The following is a 21,258-nucleotide window of genomic DNA, read 5'->3' on the forward strand; positions in this document are numbered from 1 at the left end:
AATAGAAAAAGGACATTAGGTAAAAACTAAGGAAATCTGAATAAACTTTGGACTTTAGTTAACAATAAGGTAACAATGTTGGTTTATTAATTGTACAAACCTACCACATTAATATATGATGTTAATGATAATGGAAACTGGATGTTGGGTATATGACACCTCTCTATACTACTATCTTTGCAATTTTCTGTAAATCTAAAACTTTTCAAAAAGTTCATTTTGGGCTTCCCTGGTGGCGCAGTGGTTGAGAGTCCACCTGCCGATGCAGGGACACGGGTTCGTGCCCCGGTCTGGGAAGATCCCACATGCCGTGGAGTGGCTGGGCCCGTGAGCCATGGCCGCTGAGCCTGCACATCCGTAGCCTGTGCTCCGCAACGGGAGAGGCCACGACAGTGAGAGGTCCGTGTACCGCAAAAAAAAAAAAAAAAAAAAGTTCATTTTAACAAAAAGTCCCATTTTATATAAAAGTCTTGAAAAATGTAAATTATATTATAAAAAATATCCATTGCCTGGGGGTTTGGAATGTCAGGAGGGAGAGATCATGAAGAGTTCTGAGAAAAGTTTTGGAGGTGATGGATATATTCATTTTCTTGATTGTGGTGATACTTTCACCATTGTATTTATACAGCAAAACATCAAATTCTACACTTCGAATATTTGCAGTTTATTGTATGTCATTTATATTTATTAAAGCTTTTTCTTTTTAAGAATAGGGGACAAACAGAAAATAACAGAACAATAGACCTAAATCCAATTATACCAACTATTACATTAAATGTAAATGGTCAAGACCCAGCTATGTGCTGCGTAGAAGAAGTCTACTTTAAATATACTGATAATTGGGGGTGGGGGGAGAGATATGCTATCGAAACACTATCAAATGAAAGCTTGTGGTGCCAAGATTATCCAGGATTAAAGACGGACATTTATAATGCTAAAAATGTCAATTCAATAAAAAGAACAATCCTAAATGTAAATTAATCTAATAACAGAGCTTCAATATATGTGAAACAAAAACTAATATAGCTGAAAAGAGAGAAGTATCAAAATCTACAAAGTTGAAGACTTCTATAATCATCTCTCAGTAATCTATAGACCAATTAAACAAAATCCAGAAGGATATAGAAGACCTGAACAATACCATCAGCCCAATTGACTTAACTGACATTTGTAGTGTATTCTACTTAATAACAATAGAAGACACTCTTCAAATGTACATGGAACATTCACCATCAGAGACCATATCTAGGGTCATAAGAGAAACCTTAACAGTTAAAAAAAAATTAAAAATCATGCAGAATATGTTCTCTGACCATAATAGGACTAACTAGAAATCAATAACAGAAAGGTATGAAGAAAATTCTCATATATTTGTTAATTTAAACAGCACACTTCTAAATAATCCAAAGATAAAGTCTTAAGGGAAACTAGAAAATATTTTTGTACTGAATGAAAATGAAAATGCAGGAGATTGAAGATGGTGGGAGATTGGATCAAAATGGCAGAGTAGAGAGACGTGCTCTCCCTCTTTCGAAAACACCGGAATCACAACTAAATGCTGAACAATCATCAACAAGAAGACACTGGAATTCACCAAAAAAGATACCCCGCATGCAAAGACAAAGGAGAAACCTCAATGAGACAGTAGGAGGGGCGCTATCACAATAAAATCAAATCCCATAACTGCTGGGTGGGTGACTCACAAACTGGAAAACACTAATACCACAGAAGTCCACCCACTGGAGTGAAGGTTCTGAGCCACACTTCAGGCTTCCCAACCTGGGGGTCTGACATGGGAGGAGGAATTCCTAGAGAATCAGACTTTGAAGGCTAGTGGGATTTGATTGCAGGACTTCGGCAGGACGGGGGAAAACAGAGACTCCACTCTTGGAGGGCACACACAAAGTAGTGTGCACATCAGGACCCAGGGGAAGGAGCAGGGACCACGTAGGAGACTGAACCAGGCCTACCTGCTAGTGTTAGAGGGTCTCCGGCAGAGGCGGGGGCAGCTGTGGTTCAACAAGGGACAAGGACACTGGCAGCAGAAGTTCTGCAAAGTACTCCTTGGTGTGAGCCCTCCCAGAATCCGCCATTAGCCCAACTAAACAGCCCTGGGTAGGCTCCAGTGTTGGGTCGCTTCAGGCCAAACAACCAACAGGGAGGGAACCCAGCCCCACCCATCAGCAGACAAGCAGATTAAAGTTTTTCTGAGCTCTGCGCATCAGAGCAACAGCCAGCTCTACCCTCCACCAGTCCCTCCCATCAGGAAACTTGCACAAGCCTCTTAGATAGCCTCATCCACCAGAGGGCAGACAGCAGAAGCAAGAAGAACTACAATCCTGCAGCGTGAGGAACTGCACACACATTCACAGGAAGATAGACAAGATGAAAAGGCAAAGGGCAATGTACCAGATGAAGGAACAAGATAAAACCCCAGAAAAACAACTGAATGAAATGGAGATAGGCAATCTTCCAAAAAAAGAATTCAGAATAATGATAGTGAAGATGATCCAGCACCTCAGAAAAAGATTGGAGGCAAAGATGGAGAAGATGCAAGAAATGTTTAACAAAGATCTAGAAGAATTAAAGAACAAACAAACAGACATGAACAATACAATAACTGAAATGAAATATACACTAGAAGGAATCAATAGCAGAATAACTGAGACAGAAGAACGGATAAGTGACCTGGAAGACAGAATGGTGGAATTCACTGCTACGGAACAGAATAAAGAAAAAAGAATATAAAGAAATGAAGACAGCCTAGGAGACCTCTGGGACAACATTAAACGCAACAACATTTGCATTATAGGGGTCCCAGAAGGAGGAGAGAGAGAGAAAGGACCCAAGAAAATATTTGAAGAGATTATAGTCAAAAACTTCCCTAACATGGGAAAGGAAATAGCTACCCAAGTCCAGGAAGTGCAGAGAGTCCCAGAGAGGATAAAACCAAGGAGAAACACGCCGAAATACATAATAATCAAAATTAAAGACAAAGAAAAATTATTGAAAGCAGCAAAGGAAAATCATCAAATAACATACAAGGGAATCCCCATAATGTTAACAGCTAATCTTTCAGCAGAAACTCTACAAGCCAGAAAGGAGTGGCATGATATACTTAATGTGATGAGAGGGAAGAAACTACAACCAAGATTAGTCTACCCAGCAAGGATCTCATTCGGATTCGATGGAGAAATCAAACGATTTACAGACAAGCAAAAGCTAAGAGAATTCAGCACTACCAAACCAGCTCTACAACAAATGCTAAAGGAACTTCTCTAAGTGAGAAACACAAGAGAAGAAAAGGACCTACAAAAACAAACCCAAAGCAATTAAGAAAATGGTCATAGGAACATACATATCGATAATTACCATAAACATGAATGGATTAAATGCTCCAACCAAAAGACACAAGCTCGCGGAATGGATACAAAAACAAGACCCATGTATATGCTGTCTACAAGAGCCCCACTTCAGACCTAGGGACAAATACAGACTGAAAGTGAGGGGATAGAAAAAGGTATTCCATACAAATGGAAGTCAAAAGAAAGCTGGAGTAGCAATACTCATATCCGATAAAATAGACTTTAAAGAAAAGAATGTTACAAGAGACAAGGACACTAGATAATGATCAAGGGATAAATACTAGAAGAAGATATAACAATTATAAATATGTATGCACCCAACATAGGAGCACCTCAAAACATAAGGCAACTGCTAACAGCTATAAGAGAGGAAATAGCAGTAACACAATAATAGTGGGGGACTTTAACACCTCACTTAAACCAAAGGACAGATCAACCAAAAAAATTAATAAGGAAACACAAGCTTTAAATGACACAATAGACCAGATAGATTTAATTGATCTTTATAGGATATTCCATCCAAAAAGAGCGGATTACTTTCTTCTCAAGTGTGCACGGAACATTCTCCAGGATAGATCACATCTTGGGTCACAAATTAAGCCTTGGTAATTTTAAGAAAATTGAAATCATATCAAGCACCTTTTCTGACCACAACACTATGAGATTAGAAATCAATTACAGGGAAAAAAACGTAAAAACAGAAACACGTGGAGGCTAAACAATACATTACTAAATAACCAAAAGATCACTGAAGAAATCAAAGAAGAAATCAGAAAATACCTAGAGAACAATGACAATGAAAACACGACGACTCAAAACCTATGGGATGCAGCAAAAGCAGTTCTAAGAGAGAAGTTTATAGCTATACAAGCCTACCTCAAGAAACAATCTCAAATAAACAATCTAACGTTACACCTTAAGGAACTAGAGAAAGAAGAACAAACAAAACCCAAAGTCAGTACAAGGAAAGAAATCATAAAGATCAGAGCAGAAATAAATGAAATAGAAACAAAGAGAACAATAGCAAAGATCAATAAAACTAAAAGCTGGTTCTTTGAGAAGATAAACAAACTTGATAAACCATTAGCCAGACTCATTAAGAAAAAGAGGGAGAGGACTCAAATCAATAAAATTGGAAATGAAAAAGGAGACGTTACAACAGACGTGGCAGAAATACAAAGCATCCTAAGAGACTACTACAAGCAACTCTATGCCAATAAAATGGACAACCTGGAAGAAATGGACAAATTCTTAAGAAGGTATAACCTTCCAAGACTGAACCAGGAAGAAACAGAAAATATGACCAGCCCAATCACAAGTAATGAAATTGAAACTGTGATTAAAAATCTTCCAGCAAACAAAAGTCCAGGACTAGATGGCTTCACAGGTGAATTCTATCAAACATTTCGAGAAGAGCTAACTCCTATCCTTCTCAAACTCTTCAGAAAATTTCAGAGGAAGGAAAACTTCCAAACTAATTCTATGAGGCCACCATCACCCTGATACCAAAACCAGACAAAGATACTACAAAAAAGAAAATTACCAATATCACTGATGGATATAGATGCAAAAATCCTCAACAAAATACTAGCAAATAGAATCCAACAACACATTAAAAGGATCATACACCATGGTCAAGTGGGATTTATCCCAGATATGCAAGGATTCTTCAATATATGCAAATCAGTCAATTTGATACACCATATTAACAAATTGAAGAAGAAAAACCATACGGTCATCTCAATAGATGCAGAAAAAGCTTTTGACAAAATTCAACACCCATTTACGATAAAAACTCTCCAGAAAGTGGGCATAGAGGGAACTACTTCAACATAAAAGGCCATATATGACAAACCCACAGCAAACATCATTCTCAATGGTGAAAAACTGAAAGCATTTCTTCTAAGATCAGGAACAGAGCAGGATGTTCACTCTCACCCCTGTTATTCAACATAGTTTTGGAAGTCGTAGACAGCAATCAGAGGGTTTTGGAAGTCGTAGACACAGCAATCAGAGGAGAAAAATAAAAGGAATGCAAATTGGAAAATAAGAAGTAAAGCTGTCACTGATTGCAGGTGACATGATATTATGCATAGAGAATCCTAAAGATGCCACCAGAAAACTACTAGAGCTAATCAATGAATTTGGTAAAGTTGCAGGATACAAAATTAATGCACAGAAATCTCTTGCATTCCTATACACTAATGATGAAAAATCTGAAAGTGAACTTAAGGAAACACTCCCATTTACCATTGCAACAAAAAGAATAAAATACCTAGGAATAAACCTACCTAGGGAGACAAAAGACTTGTATGCAGAAAACTTCAGATACCGATGAAAAAAATGAAAGATGATACCAACAGATGGAGAGATATACCATGTTCTTGGATTAGAAGAATCAATATTGTGAAAATGACTATACTACCCAAAGCAATCTACAGATTCAATGCAATCCCTATCAAGTTACCAATGGCATTTTTTATAGAACTAGAACAAAAAATTTTAAAATTTGTATGGAGACACAAAAGACCCCGAATAGCCAAAGCAGTCTTGAGGGAAAAAAACGGAGCTGGAGGAATCAAATTCCCTGTCTTCAGACTACAGTACAAAGCTACAGTAATCAAGACAATATGCTATTGGTACAAAAACAGAAATAGATCATTGGAACAGGACAGAAAGCCTAGAGATAAAACCACGCACGTATGGTCAATTAATCTATGACAAAGGAGGCAAGTATATACAATGGAGAAAAGACAGTCTCTTGTAAGTGGTGCTGGGAAAATTGGACAGCTCCATGTAAAAGAATGAAATTAGAACACTCCCTAGCACCATACACAAAAATAAACTCAAAATAGATTGGAGACCTAAATTTAAGACTGGGCACTATAAAACTCTTGGAGGAAAACATAGGAAGAGCACTCTTTGACATAAATCACAGCAAGATATGTTTTGAACTACCTCCTAGAGTAATGGAAATAAAACCAAAAATAAACAAATGAGACCTAATGAAACTTAAAAGCTTTTGCACAGCAAAGGAAACCATAAAACAAGACGAAAAGACAACCCTCAGAATGGGAGAAAGTATTTGCAAATGAATCATCAGACAAAGGATCAATCTCCAAAATATATAAACAGCTCATGCAGTTCAATATTAAAAAAAAACAACAACCCAGGCTTCCCTGGTGGCACAGTGGCTGAGAGTCTGCCTGCCAAAGCAGGGGACACGGGTTTGTGCCCCGGTCTGGGAAGATCCTACATGCCGCGGGGTGGCTAGGCCCATGAGCCATGGCCGCTGAGCCTGCGTGTCTGGAGCCTGTGCTCTGCAAAGGGAGAGGCCACAACAGTGAGAGGCCCGCGTACTGCAAAAAAACAAACAACAAAAAACAACAACAAAAAAACCAAACAACCCAATCCAACAATGGGCAGAAGACCTAAATATATATTTTTCCAAAGAAGACATACCAATGACCAAGAAGCACATGAAAAGCTGCTCAACATCACTAATTATTAGAGAAATTCAAAGCAAAACTACAGTGAGGTATCACCTCACACCAGGTAGATTGGGCATCATCAGAAAATCTACAAGCAACAAATGCTGGAGAGGGTGTGGAGAAAAGGGAACCCTCTTGCACTGTTGTTGGGAATGTAAATTGATACAGCCACTATGGAGAAAGTATGGAGGTTCCTTAACTAAAAATAGAATTACCATATGACCTAGGAATCCCACTACTGGGCATACACACAGAGAAAACCATAATTCAAGAAGACAGATGCACCACAATGTTCGTTGCAACACCGTTTACAATAGCCAGGTCTTGGAAACAACCTAAATGCCCATTGACTGATGAATGGATAAAGAAGATGTGGTATATATATACAATGGAATATTACTCAGTCATAAAAGGAGTGAAATTGGATCATTTGTAGAGACGTGGATGCATCTAGAGACTGTCATACAGATTGAACTAAGTCAGAAAGGGAAAAACAAATATCGTATATTAACGCACATATGTGGAATCTAGAAAATAGTACAGATGAACCAGTTTGCAGGGCAGAAATTGAGACACAGAAGTAGAAGAAAAACGTATGGACACCAAGGGGGGAAAGGGGTGGGGGGTGGGGGTTGTGGTGTGATGAGGTTTGAGATTGGGATTGACATTTTATACACTGATGTGTATAAAATGGATGACTAATGAGAAAATAAAGATTTTAAAAAATTCAGTGTTTCAGAATTTTTTAGATATACTATATCATTGTTCAGAGGGAAATAATCTGAATTTCCACATTATGAAACTAGAAAACGAGCAAAATAAAGCCAAAGAAAGTAGAGGGAAGGGGAAAAGATAAGAACAGGATTATGAAACTGAAAATGGCAAAAATGATAGAGAAAATCAATGAAAACAAAAGGTGGTTCTTTCAAAAAGATAAAAAATTAGAATCCTTTCACCAGACTGACCAAAAAAGAGAAGGCAAATTACCAATATCAGGAATGAAGGAGGGGATATAACTACAGATGCCACAGACATTTAAAGGCTAATAGGGGATTTTAGAAACAACTTTATGCACGTGAGTTTGACAACTTAGTTGAAATAGATCATTTCTTGAAAGACAAAAACTACCAATATTCATTGAAGATGATATAGATAACTGAATAGTATATCTATTGAAGAAATTGAATTAGTATTTGTGGCCTTCCAAAAACGAACTACTGGTCCAAATAGTTTTCCTGACAAATACTATCAAAAATTTCAGGAAGAGGTGATACCAGTTCCTTACAGTCTCTTCCCGAAAATAAAGGAATACTTCCCAACTTATTTTATGCAGCCATTTTTAACCTGATATCAAAATTGTGCAAAGACAGTACATAAAAATAAGTTCACAACAGTATATCTTGTAAACTTATATAAATTTTAATAAAATATTCGTAAAGTGAATCCAGCCACATATAAAGAGATTAGTACACCAAGAGCAAGAGGTGTTTATCCTGGGAATTCAAGGCTGGTTTAATGTTTGAGAATTAATTGGTAAGTGTAATACACCATATTAGCAGACTAAAGAAGTAAAACCATATGATCATATCAACAGATACTGAAAAAGTATTCGATAAAATTCAACATCCCTGTAATATATAAAAACGCTGAACTAACTAGGAATACAAGGAAACTTCTTTATCTCAATAAGGGGCATCTACAAAAAATTTCTACAGCTGACAATGATGAGAAAGTGAACCATTTCTTCCTAAGATTGGGAATAAGGCAAGGATCTTCACTTTCACCACTTGTTTGATGTACTACTGGAAGTCCTAGCCAAACTATCTGTTTGAAGATGACATGATTTTCTGCATAGAAAATCCCAAGAAATCTACAAAAAGAAAAAGATTCCTAAATATAATAAGTGAGTTTAGCAAGGTTGCAGTATACAAGGTTAGCATATAAAAATAAGTTATATTTCTATATACTGACAGTGAACGATTGTAAATATCTTTTAAAGCACCATTTACAATAGCTCCAATTTAAAAATAATAAATGCTTAAGTATAAGTCTAACAAAATATGTATAGGATCTGTATGCTGAAAACTAAAACACTGATAAAAAAATCAAAGATGATTGAAAATGAATCAAAAAATGAAATATATGATCATGGATTGAAAGACTCAGTATAGTTATGATTTCTCTCAATAAATCCTAGCAAGATTAGTTTTGTAGAAATAGACAGACTTTTAAAATTTATATGGAAAAGCTAAGAAACTTATAATAGCCAAAACAATTTAGAAAAAAAAAGTTGAAAGATTTATACAGTCAGATTTAAGACTTACTAAAAAGCCACAGTAACCAACACAATATGCTATTGATGAAAAAGAATTGACACATAGGTAGATCAGTTTTCAACATTGAAAATTTTCAACATTTCAAAATTCCAAAATTTTCAACATTGAAAATCCAGAGTAGACCCACATAGATATGGTTAACTGATTTTTGACAATGGAATACTATTGAATAGTACAATGGAATACTATTCAATAAAAAATTAGTAAGCTCTTAAAACACACAACATGGATGAAGCTCAGTTAGTTATGCTGTGCTAAATGAAAGAAGCCAGTCTTAAATAGGTGAATCCATTTATAAAATGTATGAATCCATTTTGGGAAAGGCAAAACTATTACTGTAAATGCTTTATTTGAATAGCAGGGGTCACGGTCATATCATTTGCCCTCCACATGGAACAAATACATTATTTACATATAAAATATGCTTCCATGTTTTTCTTTAACCTTCAAACTCTAAAGTACATAGTTCTACTTGGCCCCAAGATGATTGTAAACATAAATGTGGACAATGAAATTGCATGGCTATAAGGTTACGATCTGAATGAAAACATTCTCATAGCAGAATCTCAGGCTCTGGACAGTGTGTCCAAGAACCATTCCCACCTCCTACCATCCTTTTATCCCTACTTCCCCACCGTTGTTTGAAAAAGTCTTTACTTTTGGTAATCATTATTGTCAGAACAAAGGAGCCTTGATTTAGGAGACAGAAGACAGGTTATTTTGCACAAGTCACTTAATATTTATGTTTGTTTTCTCATCTTAAAATAAGGATAATAATACCTGTCCTGCTTACTTCATTTGTAAAGATCTGATGAATCAATGGAAACCATTTTATGTGTTGTAAAGTGCTTTGTACATGTAAGGTATCATTACTATTATTAAACATAAGAAATAAACCAATATTTTATGATACCTTATGGCAATCAAAGGAGTTTCAACTCTGAAAATTATTATAATTTCTAAAATTAATGCAGAATGAAAAATAAGGACTTGATAACTTCAAAGTTGATTACTCTCTAGTTTTATTACCATACACTATTTAAACTATTAATAGGATATAAGATATGTTACTACAGGAAATTTTTGGGTATATGGGTAGATATCAGTACAAATTCAAGTTCTGAAAATACCATCAGGAAGGATAGCAAGCAATATACTTATTAACAATTTGAATTATGAAAGAATTCAGTTTTAGTTAAAGCTGTAGTTGTTTCTTTCTAGCAGTAGATGCCAGTAGAGTTCTTTTTAATAAAAATCAAATTGCCTAAGTACTTTGATAGCAACAGTTTCCTGGTCACAATACCATATATAGAAATATTGTTCTAAGGACTAAAGAGTCTACTTTCTTTAAGGACTTTGTAACAGATAAACAGTTTTATTGAAGAAAAATGAATAAGTTTTAAATGTAGTATTTTCTAGCTCTTCATCTAGTGAAGATTACTTTCTTCTTCTTGATATAGTAATTTTGTTATAAAGCTTATACATTGCTTTAAATAAATTAATCTTCGTTTCTAATTAGAAATCTGGAATATCTGTATGAAACTTAAGCAACATTGGATATAAGTCTGGCTAGACATGTGTTAAAAACGAATACCGTGGGGCTGAAATGTTAGAATTAGCTTGCACTTTTGGCAAGAGAATGCCATGAGTGTAGTATTTTGGGGAGGTTAATATGTCAGAGATGAGTGATTGAAAGGAGTGACTGGAAGCAGAGAAAACAAGTTATTTTAGAAATCCACATTTTCACTAATAAAAATGAAACTCAAAGAATGAATAAATTTAGTAACTGACTGAACGTAGAGAAAAAGAAGTTAAGTGACATTACTTCTATTGCTGTTGTCTTTATATATGAACAACTAGGTTGTCATTGGATAATTTACAATGATCCTATCATAAATATAATTAAAATATTTTCAAGTGTTTGATTCTACTTAGACCTTTAATTTATTAAAACTGAATACTTCAACATATATTTATTGAGTATGTAACTAGCACATGCATTGCATTTATGAATTCAAGTAATTCACAATTTGAGACATAAATTTATAAATAGCAAATTTTAACAAAATTATAAGATCATTGGAAACAGTGGAGAGAGCAGTTTATTTTTCTAGGAAGTATGTGGGAAACTTCAGTGAAAATGTGACATTTTTGGTGAGCCTTGAGGATGAATAGAATTTATCCCAAGAGAGCAAGTCAAAGAATTCAGGAATTTTATGCACTTATGCCCATTCAGAGACAGTTCATCCTCTGTAGATGTTTACTGAAGACTGCAGACACCTGTTCAGGGTCTGTTTTGTATTAAGTCAGATGTTAATAAAGAAATTATTATTATATACACACATATTTATCAGAAAGCTACAATTTAAGAAGTTTGGTGTTGTAGATACTGTTACCTGTTTGTTTAGATTGATCTAATTTTATTATACAAAATAAAATGTACACAAATGAGCTGTTATTTGGCAAAATTCATTAGTCAATGTTTGTGTGTGTGTGTTGTGTCCTAATTTGATTACATTATTATTCCTGTTTATTCTATTTGTCATTATTGTCTCTATTTATTCTGTTTGTTAAACAGTAGGCACAAAATCTTGATTAAGACTTTTTTTAGATAGATTTTAAAAAATATCCTTCCTTCCTTCTTTCCCTCCTTCCTTCTTCCCTCCCTCCCTCCCTTCCTTTTTTTCTTCCTTCTTTCTTTCCTTTATTTAAAGCTTCCAAAGAGAAAACCACACAAATTTCTCATCCTTTAATAAGTATCAGAAGGCAAGTACTCAGAATCATTGTTAAATGTCACAGGTTACTTTTTTTCATGCAAATGGACAGTTTACTTTTAACCAAAGGAGCTGTTTCTAAGTGAGACCCCTAAATCAGGGATCAGGTAAGCAGTAGTCCTCAGTGTTAAGTTTAAAAATTAACATGTCTCAGTCAACTAGAAGGATTCTTTTTCCTCTCAATTGAAATTTCTTGCTATGGCTGATTTTATATAATTTTAAATCTTATATAATTTTTTCAAATTTTAGAATGTTTGAAAATGTACTGCTGATACGCACTTGTCAGCAGGTTATGTTTGGTAAGCAATACTGACACACTAAATATAGTTTTATATTAGACTTTAGTCAGTGAGTTAGCAACATTGAGTTTTTTTAAGTGCTAGTTCAGATTTTTTTCGTTAAAGTTTATGTGTTAAAATTTGTTTTGCAGGTGTTTTGTGATATCCCATACCAGCTTTCAGTGAAAAGTTAACTATTTATAAGGATTCATAAAATCTATACTAATCTGTATTAGCTGATTTCCTGGATAAAACACAACCTTTTCAACATATCATATTTGGAGAGTGGTTTGGCCTTCAGTTGTTTGTATCGGGTTGTAATACACGTTTAACTACTTTTCCTTTTTAAAAAAATTTTTTCAGCCTACTATCCATATGTAAAGCTTTATATTTAATGTTCTCATTAACGTGTATATTAATATTAAAACACTCTTAAACATAGCCTTTTAGGATGATATTGCAAGTCTTTAAAATCTTCATCTGTAGTTGAGATGAACAGTTTTGCTAAGAAAGGCTCAGTAATGTGCTGTTTTATATTAACAGGAAACAGAACAGCAGTAGTGGTTTGAATACACTGCAAACAGGAAGTTTGATACATGCATAGCTCTTGGCTTCTGTGTAAGAAGTTGTTGAGCTCCTTCTGGAAATATTTTCAGTTACTTTAAATTAAGTGTAAATACACATGAATGGCAGCTTATAGAGAACTACCCTGTAATCAGTATACAGGTACAACTGCTCTTCAGAAATTGGAAGGTTTTGCTAGCCGATTATTTCATAGACACTCCAAAGGTACTGCACATGATCAGAAAACAACTCTGGAAAATGACAGCCTTCATTTCTCTGAACATACTGCCTTATGGGACAGATCAAGTAAGTTTTTTTTTTTTTTTTTTTTTATGATACACTGTAACTAGAAACTAAAATGCTAATTGGAATTTTAGAATCAAGCACAGAACTGTGTGTGTGGGGGGGTGTCTTTTTATGATTTGCCCAAGGATATTTTGCAAGGTAAAGTTGAAAAAAAATTACAAAAACTTGATTATAAGTTGAGCTGGATCACATAGCTCATCGTTTTGTTTTAAATGCGATTAGTTAAGTCGAATATCAGTGGGAAAATTTTCTACAAAATTCTTGCATCATTTCTAGTGTATGTTTTTTTTAATTAAAAAAAATTTTTTTTGTTCTTAAGTGAAAGGCCTACATTTAAGAAAAATAATCATTTTATTTTAAAAAATATCTTGGATTTATAAGCCTTAATATTCAAAAGGGGCAAAAGGACTCTTGAATTTATAATTAAATTTTTGTTATGTTTGCCATATTTTATTTTTAAATGCATGTGTGAAAGTTACTTGAGTTTAACAAGCAGGATTTATAATATAAAAGCATAGTATGATTATTCTATGTGAAATCTTATATTTATAACATTATAAATATCAGAATCTTTCATATGGGGGGGGGGGAAACTTGTTTATGCATGCCACATTCTTTCCAGGCATGGTAAAATGTTTGGACTTAACTGCTTTGCTGAAATGGTGATACGTAATGATTTTTTGTGACATGCACTTTTTAAAGGCTACATTTCACATATAAACTATACCAGTGCCCTCATTCCACATCTCACCTTGGACCCTCCCCAAGGTATTTTTGTTATTCTGATTAAAGGAACAATATAATTACTCTTGGTACTTTTTAGTGTGTTTGATCACCAAATAGCACTGTTTTGCCTCTTTCTGTTTACATACTCCATAGCAGTTAAGGAAGAAAACTCAGCTAAAAGAAAAGCAACAAAAAACCAAGAATGGCTTACAAAATTGACTATTTTGTTTATATAGTACCTTCATAGTTCCGCAGAAGTTTATTTGAATTTTTTTTTTTGCATTAGAATTTTTTACCTTCCTCAAGCTATTTTAGGGAGAAAGTAAAGAACATATATTTGTACAATTTTTTTTTTACTTTATAGGTTTTGATTATTTATAATTAATCCTTACTATATAGCAAGTTGATGGATGAGGAATCTCAAATATCTTCAAGGTAATGAACTGTTGAGTATTGAAATAATAGTATATTATTAAAATTTACCATGCAACAAAAGTTTTTTATTCATTTTACTTGCCCTATTCTGTTAAATTGCAGTCTCCTAAGCCCTTTTGGAAATCATTTTTATGCATTTCAAGGACTTTTAATTAAACATTCAGTGAGGAATGAGGACAGTACTGAATTAGTACACTAATTCCTGTTTCTACAAATAGTGGGTGTTTAGTAAATGTATCTCAAATGGATGAATATCATGGGCTTTTAATATTTAAAAGTTATGTTTGAATTATACTCTCACCATTTTTAAATGTGTGGGGCTTATAACATTTTCTGAGACACATTTTAAAATCTAGCAATTGAAGATAATATCATGAGCTGTGATTTCTTTTGGAAAAAACAGACTGATAAAATGCTGTTAACATTTTTCTTTATGGTGATGCCACAAAATAAAATAAATAGAATCATAGTGCACAGTGAAATTAGGTGCAAACCTTGTAGCCGTTCAAATGATAGGTATGATATAAGAAATGCTTAAAGAGTAACTGAATGTTCATGAATCAAGCATTCTTTCACTTTCTCTTTCATATCCTCAAATATAGAAATAGACACAATAATTTTTTATATGTAGTGATGAGAATGGTAAGCATGGTGTTCTAGTTTCTTATTATGGAATGTGTTGATATAGAGGAGAAAATATGGATACAACAGAAACAGAGGAATCCTTTTGTATCAAAATTCCAAGGTTTATTTTCATGATGAAAATACAGATTTTTATTCATTTATAGTGTGAGTTATGGAAAGAGTTTTGACAGTACGAAGTTTTCATACAAACCACATTCTTCAAAGCTACTTAAAGCAGTTTACTTGCATGACTTGTTTGACAAGGAAAAGGAATGTAATATCTCCTGATGATAAGCTCTCTGAGTATGCTTGTTCCAAAAGTGTGATTTAAGAAATCAGCTAAGCACAGAAACTACATGTAATTTTATAAAAATTAGGTTTGTGAACTACTGAGTAAAGATTAATTACCTATCTAGGCATGTATGAAATGTAAGCATTTTAATCCAAGTTTCTTCATTCTCCAGTGACATTAATATAGGAAGAAATACAAAATAAAGGCCACACAGTGGTTTCCAGGTGCCTTAAATGTTTTTTCTTTTACTACTAAATTAAGTAATAGGAATTCCTGTTTGATAACATAAATATTTAACAGCTGATTCCATGCACATATAAGTACTTGAAGCTCACAACAAAAACATGAAGGAATTCTTTTTATTCTGACTCAGAATGAATGGGAGTATTGACATTCATTGAGTTCTCTTTCTAGCCAATTTATTTAGGTTCGCTTTTAAATCTTTCTTTGATCATAAATGGTGTGTTGAGTTATATAGTGCTGAACTTAATGGAAGTTTTGCATATTTTAAATCTTGGACTTTATAAATTTAATGTCTAATTACAATATTTTAAGGACTGAATAGACAAATACCATCAAATGCTTTACCTATTCTCCTTTCCCATGAATTGACAGGCTATTTCTGTGGCAGATACAAATCCATATTAGTGAAGCTTAGATTGAAATACTATATTGAACAAATGAACAATTTTGAATATGGATTTTTTTAGGTAGAATCAGAGCTAAAGTGGTTGTAATAAACCACTTTATCTAGTTAGTTTTACCTTTCCAAAACTCATACAGTCTTTAAGGCAGTACACTCCCATGCTTATTTCTTAGTCCACTAAATCTGTATCATTGTAAATTCTAAGCTAAAAGACCGCCTACATTTTCTTTTCTTTTCTTTTTTTTTTTTTTCGGAACGCGGGCCTCTCACTGTTGTGCTCTCTCCCGTTGCGGAGCACAGGCTCCGGACGTGCAGGCTCAGCGGCCATGGCTCACGGGCCCAGCTGCTCCACGGCATGTGGTATCTTCCCGGACCAGGGCACGAACTCGTGTCGCCTGAATCGACAGGCGGACTCTCAACCACTGCGCCACCAGGGAAGCCCTTATCTTTTCTTAAAAAAATTTTATTGGAGTATAGTTGATTTACAATGTTGTGTTAGTTTCAAGTGTACAGCAAAGTGAATCAGTTATACCTATATCCACTCTAAGAATCAATATTGTGAAAATGACTATACTACCCAAAACAATCTGCAGGTTCAATGCAATCCTTATCAAATTACCAATGGCATTTTTCACAGAATTAGAACAAAAAACTTTACAATTTGAATGGAAACACAAAAGACCACGAATAGCCAAAGCAATCTTAAGAAAGAAAAACGGAGCTGGAGGAATCAGCCTCCCTGACGTCAGACTATACTACAAAGTTACGGTCATCAAAACAGTATGGTACTGGCACAAAAACAGAAATATAGATCAGTGGAATAAGATAGAAAGTGCAGAGATAAACCCACACACCTATGGTCACCTAATCTATGACAAAGGAGTCAAGAGTATACAATGGAGAGCCTAAAGAATTTTAACTAGCATAATACAGGAAAAGTTAACTTGCTTATTCTACTACAGGGAAATGTATTTAGCTACTATACATCTTCTGTTGGAGCTGGACACTTAGTTAGAATTAGCACTTCAGGACCTTTTTTTTAATTGAAGGGTAGTTGATTTACAATATTTTTGTGTTAATTTCAGGTGTACAGCATAGTGATTCAATATTTTTGCAGACTCTATTCCATTATAAGCTTATTTCAAGATAATGGATATAATTCCCTGTGCTATACTTTAAATTCTTGTGGCTTATCTACTTTATATATAGTAGTCTGTATTGGGTTGGCCAAAAAGTTTGTTCGGGTTTTTCCATAAGCTCTTACAAAAAACCAGAATGAACTTTTTGGCCAACCCAATATATGTTAATCCCATATTCCTAATTTGTCCTCCACCCCTTCCCTCTCCCCTTTGGTAACCACCAGTTTGTTTTCTGTGTCTATGAGTCTGTTTCTGTTTCTGTCTGAGTCAGACTTGTCTTTCTCTAAGCATAATATTCTCTAGGTCCGTCCATGTTGCTGCAAGTTGCAGTATTTTATTCTTTTTTATGGCTGAGTATTATTGTGTGTGTGTGTGTGTGTATATATATATATATATATATATATATATATATATATATACACCACATCTTCTTAACCCAGTAGTTTGTTGATGGACATTTGGGTTGCTTCCATGTCTTGGTTATTGTAAATAGTGCTTCTATGAATGTTGGGGTGCATGTATCTTTCCGAATTATTGTTTTCACTTTTTCTGGATATATACCCAGGAGTGGAATTGCTGGATCATATGGTAGTTCAATTTTTAGTTTTTAGATGAACTGCCATACTGTTCTCCATAGTGGCTGCACCAAATTACATTCCCATCAACAGTTTATGAGACTTTCCTTTTCTCCACATCCTCGCCAACATTTGTTATTTGTAGATTTTTTGATGATAGCCATTTTGTCTGGTATGAGTTGATATCTCATTGTGGTTTTGATTTGCATTTCTCTTAATAATTAGTGATGAGAGCTAACACTTTTGGTCACTATGTGAACATGGCAATGAATAGTCAAGACAATGGAATCCCTTTATAACAACAGTGGTTATTTATGATGTTTCTTCTACCTGGAATTTCCAGTTCCTACTACTGCCAATGGTGAGATTTGCTCATACTTTAAGATTCTGCTCACATATTATCTTTGTAACAAAATCACCAAAGCATTCTTCTGTTCCTCTGTTCTTTATCCTTTTTAGAATTCATGATCTCTTCCTGTGTTCTCATATCATACTCACTTCTATTACGTTTTATTTTATAGTATTAAAATTGTATTACATTAGTCCTCAAGTTACCTCTCTCCCCTATTTGACCTTGAACCCCTTGAAGGCATAAAATTTGTCAATTTATTTTGGTATTGCCTGCATAGTTCTCAATACATGTTGAGTTGTTTGTTAGATTAACATTAAATATCAGTACAGTCTTACACTAATAAGCTTTCTCTCAATTTGTTCTATTATGATCTTTGCAATTTATTTTAAAGGCCTGTGGCCATTAACCAAAAACAGTGAAATGCTGATCTGACCCTGGTAAATAAATATCACATTGCAGAGGCACTGAACTTTTCAGTGTTACCTGTACATTTTTATCATGATTGTTTATAAGAATCTGAGTAATCAGCAGCCTTTATAGTAAAACTAAGAAACTGGGATATTAAATGATTTGAAATTAGAAAATGTTTCCATGGAGTGTTTAACAGTGCCAAGTACTATATCAAGTGTAATAATGAGAAGCTTGTACTTGCTTGTGTTTTACAAGAATAGCCATACTACATAGTTAGAGAAGGAAGATTGAGTATATACTCTTGATAGTGTCTTGCTCAAGTGTAGTCCCAGTCTAGTAGCATTAGCATCATCTGGGAGCCTGTTAAAAAGGAAGACTTTCAGGCCCCATCTAGACCTACTGAGTCAGAATCTGCATTTTAACAGGATTACCCAGCTGATTAATATGCACATTAAAGTTTGAGAAGCCCTTTTTCCCTAATAACATTTTAATCTGATTACCAAATACTGTGTCTTCATTGGAGAAAATTTGCAAACCATAGAAAAGAACAAACAAAAAAGTAAAAATCACACATAATCCCACCAAAAGATAATCACTATTAGCCTTGTTCTACATATAGTCTGTTTTGTGCATAGATACACAAATTTCCACTGGCCCTTAACTTTGGATCTCTCCGTAGTGTTTCATAACATTTTTCCTTATTGTAAAGATTTGTTCTACAATATCTTTTAAGATGGCTGTTTTGTGTTGTCTTAAGGATGCACCACAATTTAAACAGTCACTAGCCATCTAGATTGTTTTTAATTTTTCGCTATCATATAAAAAAACCGCTGTGATAAACATTCTTGTAGCTAAATCTCTGTGCATATCATTATTTTTATATTTTATAGGACAAATGTAGAGAACTGTTATAACCATTTTAAGCTTTTGTATTAAATAAATTGCATCCCAGGTATACACATAATATATTCTCTTGGCGTTAAATTTGTTTTGATATTCAGAGAAGACATGTTTAAATTCCCTCATAATTTTCTGGCACAAAAAGCATGCTTTACTTTCTTATTATTAGTGTTTATCAAAAATTTTCCACTTTTCAAAATTGGTCAATTATTAGTAGCAAATGGTCTGAGAGACTTGTTTTAGTTGTTGAATAGAGCATTATCTTTGGTAATCAACATACTATATTCTGCCTGGGTTGGAGATTCAGTCATATTATAAAGTTTATCCTCTAAATCTGATTCTGCAATATAGTGGTGACTCATACCACTTCACTCCCACGTTTCCTGGGTGGAGTACTGTCATATACACTATCACATGAAACATTTATTTACTATCTGTCAGGCATTGTTCTAAGCACATTGCATATATTAGTTTATGTAATCCTTTAAAAACCCCAATAAGATGGATACTATTATTTTTCACATCTTTCAGATAAAGAGACTAAAACACATTGAGGTAAAGTAATTTCCTCAAGGTAACATAACAAATAGATAAAATTTGAACCCAGGCAGTCTGGCTCCAAAGCCAACACTCTTTTTTATTTTTTTTTGCGGTACACGGGCCTCTCACTATTGTGGCCTCTCCCATTGCGGAGCACAGGCTCGGGACGTGCAGGCTCAGCGGCCATGGCTCACGGGCCCAGCCACTCGGCGGCATGTGGGATCTTCCCGGACCGGGGCACGAACCCGCGTCCCCTGCATCGGCAGGTGGACTCTCAACCACTGCGCCATCAGGGAAGCCCCCAAAGCCAACACTCTTGATCACCATTCTGTGAAATCTTTCTATATGTTTGTAAGAAAAACTGGGCTTTGGGTCCTATAGCAATGATTTCTGTCTGAGGTTTTCTGTTAGTTGCAGAGACCTAGTGTATATTATGAGGACCCAGGAGACTAACAGGCTGGTCAGAGAACTTTGAAAATAAAATGTCGTCCAAAAAGAGCTAGTAATTTGAAACTGGAAGGATGATGCATTTTCTGAGGGAGTGAATATTACTTGCAAGTCCCAAAGCAATGGCTGATTTTAGCTCTGCGGTCTGGTTATGGTTGTATAACAAGTGTAGCCCACTAGGGATACATATTAGGTCTTGTCTTGGAAATATTCGAATTAATCACTGTACTCATCTGCTCAAATTAGCAGGACTTCTAAATGGAAGTTTTCTTGGGATCTTCTTCCAGTCCCCTTCAAGTATTGCTAAACTTCTGGGAGTTTACTCATTCCAGAGAAGCTAATCTTCTTTCCAAAGGTTGGATGAAGAAAGAGATGGGTATTTTGATTAGTATAGTGGATAGTAATCTCATTTTCAGCTGCTATTGATTTTGCCAGTGCTACATAGTTTCACGGTTTAAACTGGTCCCAAAGAATTTGATGTATCCTTGCTCTTGATGCGATGCCACTGATACTTGTGGAGACTGGATTCTTAATGGAAGGATGTCTCCTTGTGGAGATACTGATTCTATTTTTCTTTTTTTTTAAATTTTGAGACACTGATTCTTTTTTTTCATATTTTATTTAAATTTTATTATTTTACAAAAATCATTAAGAAATCCTTGTACCCCTTCATTTAAAAATTTTTCTTTTATTTTTTTTTAACATCTTTATTGGAGTATAATTGCTTTACAATGGTGTGTTAGTTTCTCTTTTATAACAAAGTGAATCATCTATACTTATACATATATGTATAAATATGCATTAATTTTTATTGGAGTATAGTTGATGAGACACTGATTCTTAATTGAGACACTGATTCTTAATGAGAGGATGATCCACCCTTTCCAGTGTTATACTCATTCAAAGCTTATGTCACAGATTTAGTTTCCTTAATTTATACTTACTTACTTAGTCATCCTGGCTTCATGCCAGGTTGAATGTGAGAAGGTGCTTTTGACTCATCCCCACACTGTACCAAAATTGGCCTTCCTTTCTTGAACATCTTTCCAGGGATAGC

The 21,258-nt window shown here is 34.5% G+C and overlaps 1 protein-coding gene across 2 annotated transcripts in view; it reads left to right on the top strand.

Annotated features, from left to right (window-relative positions):
- Positions 1–21,258, top strand: part of PRKACB (protein kinase cAMP-activated catalytic subunit beta) — a 143,186-nt gene that overhangs the window by 50,349 nt on the left and 71,579 nt on the right. The window contains exon 1 of one of the 2 annotated variants that reach the window (XM_065882050.1): positions 12,847–13,114. The exons of the other annotated variant lie outside the window; for it this stretch is intronic. Within the exon in view, the coding sequence (XP_065738122.1) occupies positions 12,931–13,114 (184 nt within the window). The 5' untranslated portion in view covers positions 12,847–12,930. Of the gene's footprint in view, positions 1–12,846; positions 13,115–21,258 lie in introns of those variants that run through there. 2 annotated transcript variants of the gene reach the window in all.

The sequence above is a fragment of the Phocoena phocoena genome, chromosome 1, assembly GCF_963924675.1.
Source record: "Phocoena phocoena chromosome 1, mPhoPho1.1, whole genome shotgun sequence".
In the NCBI taxonomy this organism is placed as follows: Eukaryota; Metazoa; Chordata; class Mammalia; order Artiodactyla; family Phocoenidae; genus Phocoena; species Phocoena phocoena.